The 1,261-nt window shown below is 56.1% G+C and overlaps 1 protein-coding gene across 1 annotated transcript; it reads right to left on the bottom strand.

The window, feature by feature from the left end:
• Positions 1–465: 465 nt before the first annotated feature.
• FERD3L (Fer3 like bHLH transcription factor) lies at positions 466–960 on the bottom strand. The gene has a single exon (XM_047850313.1). It carries the CDS (start codon positions 958–960, stop codon positions 466–468), a length of 495 nt encoding a protein of 164 aa, XP_047706269.1.
• Positions 961–1,261: the final 301 nt, after the last annotated feature.

Below are 1,261 nucleotides of genomic sequence, written 5' to 3' on the forward strand. Positions count from 1 at the left end.
GGGCAGCACAGACTGTTGAGGCAAAAAAAAAAAAAAAAAAAAAAAAAAGTAGGAATGTCTATTTTATTACTTCTTTTTTTTTTTTTTTTTTTTAAGGTAAAGAGAAGAGTTTGGACTCCGTAGAAGGCCCCGAAGTCTACAGTTTGGGGAGAGGATTAGCTCCCCACCCACTAGGCCGGCAGAAACCGCTTCTGGGCTGTCGCCTCAACAGGCGCAGCGAATTCTACCTCCTAAGGCGCCCCAGGCTCCTTAGAAAGCAATCGCGTGTATGTTAACTCTCCGGCTGCCACTCTTCTCGATAGCTGTGGGGATTTCTCAAGTCCGGACCAAGCTCCAGAAGGCCAGACTTTCTGTCTTAAAGAGTCCCTCCAGGTCTCTCGGCCGCACCCTCCTGGGTCCTGATGCACCCCCAAGCCCGCGCACACCCACGAGAGGAGGGGACAGACACCTCCATCCCACCCGGACTCAGCCGGTTTCCTTCTTTTCGAAGCTCTCCAAGAGCTCGGTCATGAAGGAAATGTAGACGATGGCCAGGCGTAGGGTCTCGATCCGGGACAGCCTCTTCTCGTAAGCAAAAGTGGGCACCTTCCTTCGCAGCTGGTCGAAGGCCTCGTTGAGGTTGAACATCCGCTTCCTCTCGCGGATGTTGGCTGCCTGGCGCTGGGCATAGGTGATCACCCTTTTCCTCTTGGGACGGCCCAGCGGGGACGCGCCTCTCCCATGCTCCTCTTCCTCCTCCTCCTCCTCCCCCTCGTCTACTTCGCCCTCCTCTTCGGGATCCTCCTCCTCAAAGCGTGCCAGCCTCCTGCGTCTTCCCTCTCGGAGCACAAGGTCTCGGTCCCCAAAGGGAACCCCAGGTGCGAAGTCGCAGAGGAGTGGGTGCCCCGGGGAGGCCAGGGACAGGTCTGCGACGAAGTCCAGCACGGTGGCGTCCACGCACCTCTCTGGATAGGCCGCCATCGCGTTGCCTTGGCCCTGCCTCTCATCGGTTTCTCGCAGGGAGGGGCGAGATTCTGGTGAGGGGCTTCCTAACAGCTCCCAATCTGATGCGGCACCATCACCGAAGGGCCAGGGGAATTAACATTTATAACCAAGCTGATAACAGGATTAGTGGCACCGATAGGGAAGGCTCTGACAATGTCCGTCCTCTCGAAACTGATGGAAAAAGACAAGCAAGCTTGAGCGCGCTAGGGAATCTCAAAGGGATAGGCCTCCAACGCTGAGATCCTTTTCGCTTGCCACCTGGGACAGTTCCTTTTTG

The sequence above is a fragment of the Prionailurus viverrinus genome, chromosome A2, assembly GCF_022837055.1.
Source record: "Prionailurus viverrinus isolate Anna chromosome A2, UM_Priviv_1.0, whole genome shotgun sequence".
Classification (NCBI taxonomy): Eukaryota; Metazoa; Chordata; class Mammalia; order Carnivora; family Felidae; genus Prionailurus; species Prionailurus viverrinus.

Coding starts and splice junctions, on each gene's coding strand:
- FERD3L (XM_047850313.1), bottom strand. CDS start 960: ATGGCGGCCTATCCAGAGAGGTGCGTGGACGCCACCGTGCTGGACTTC.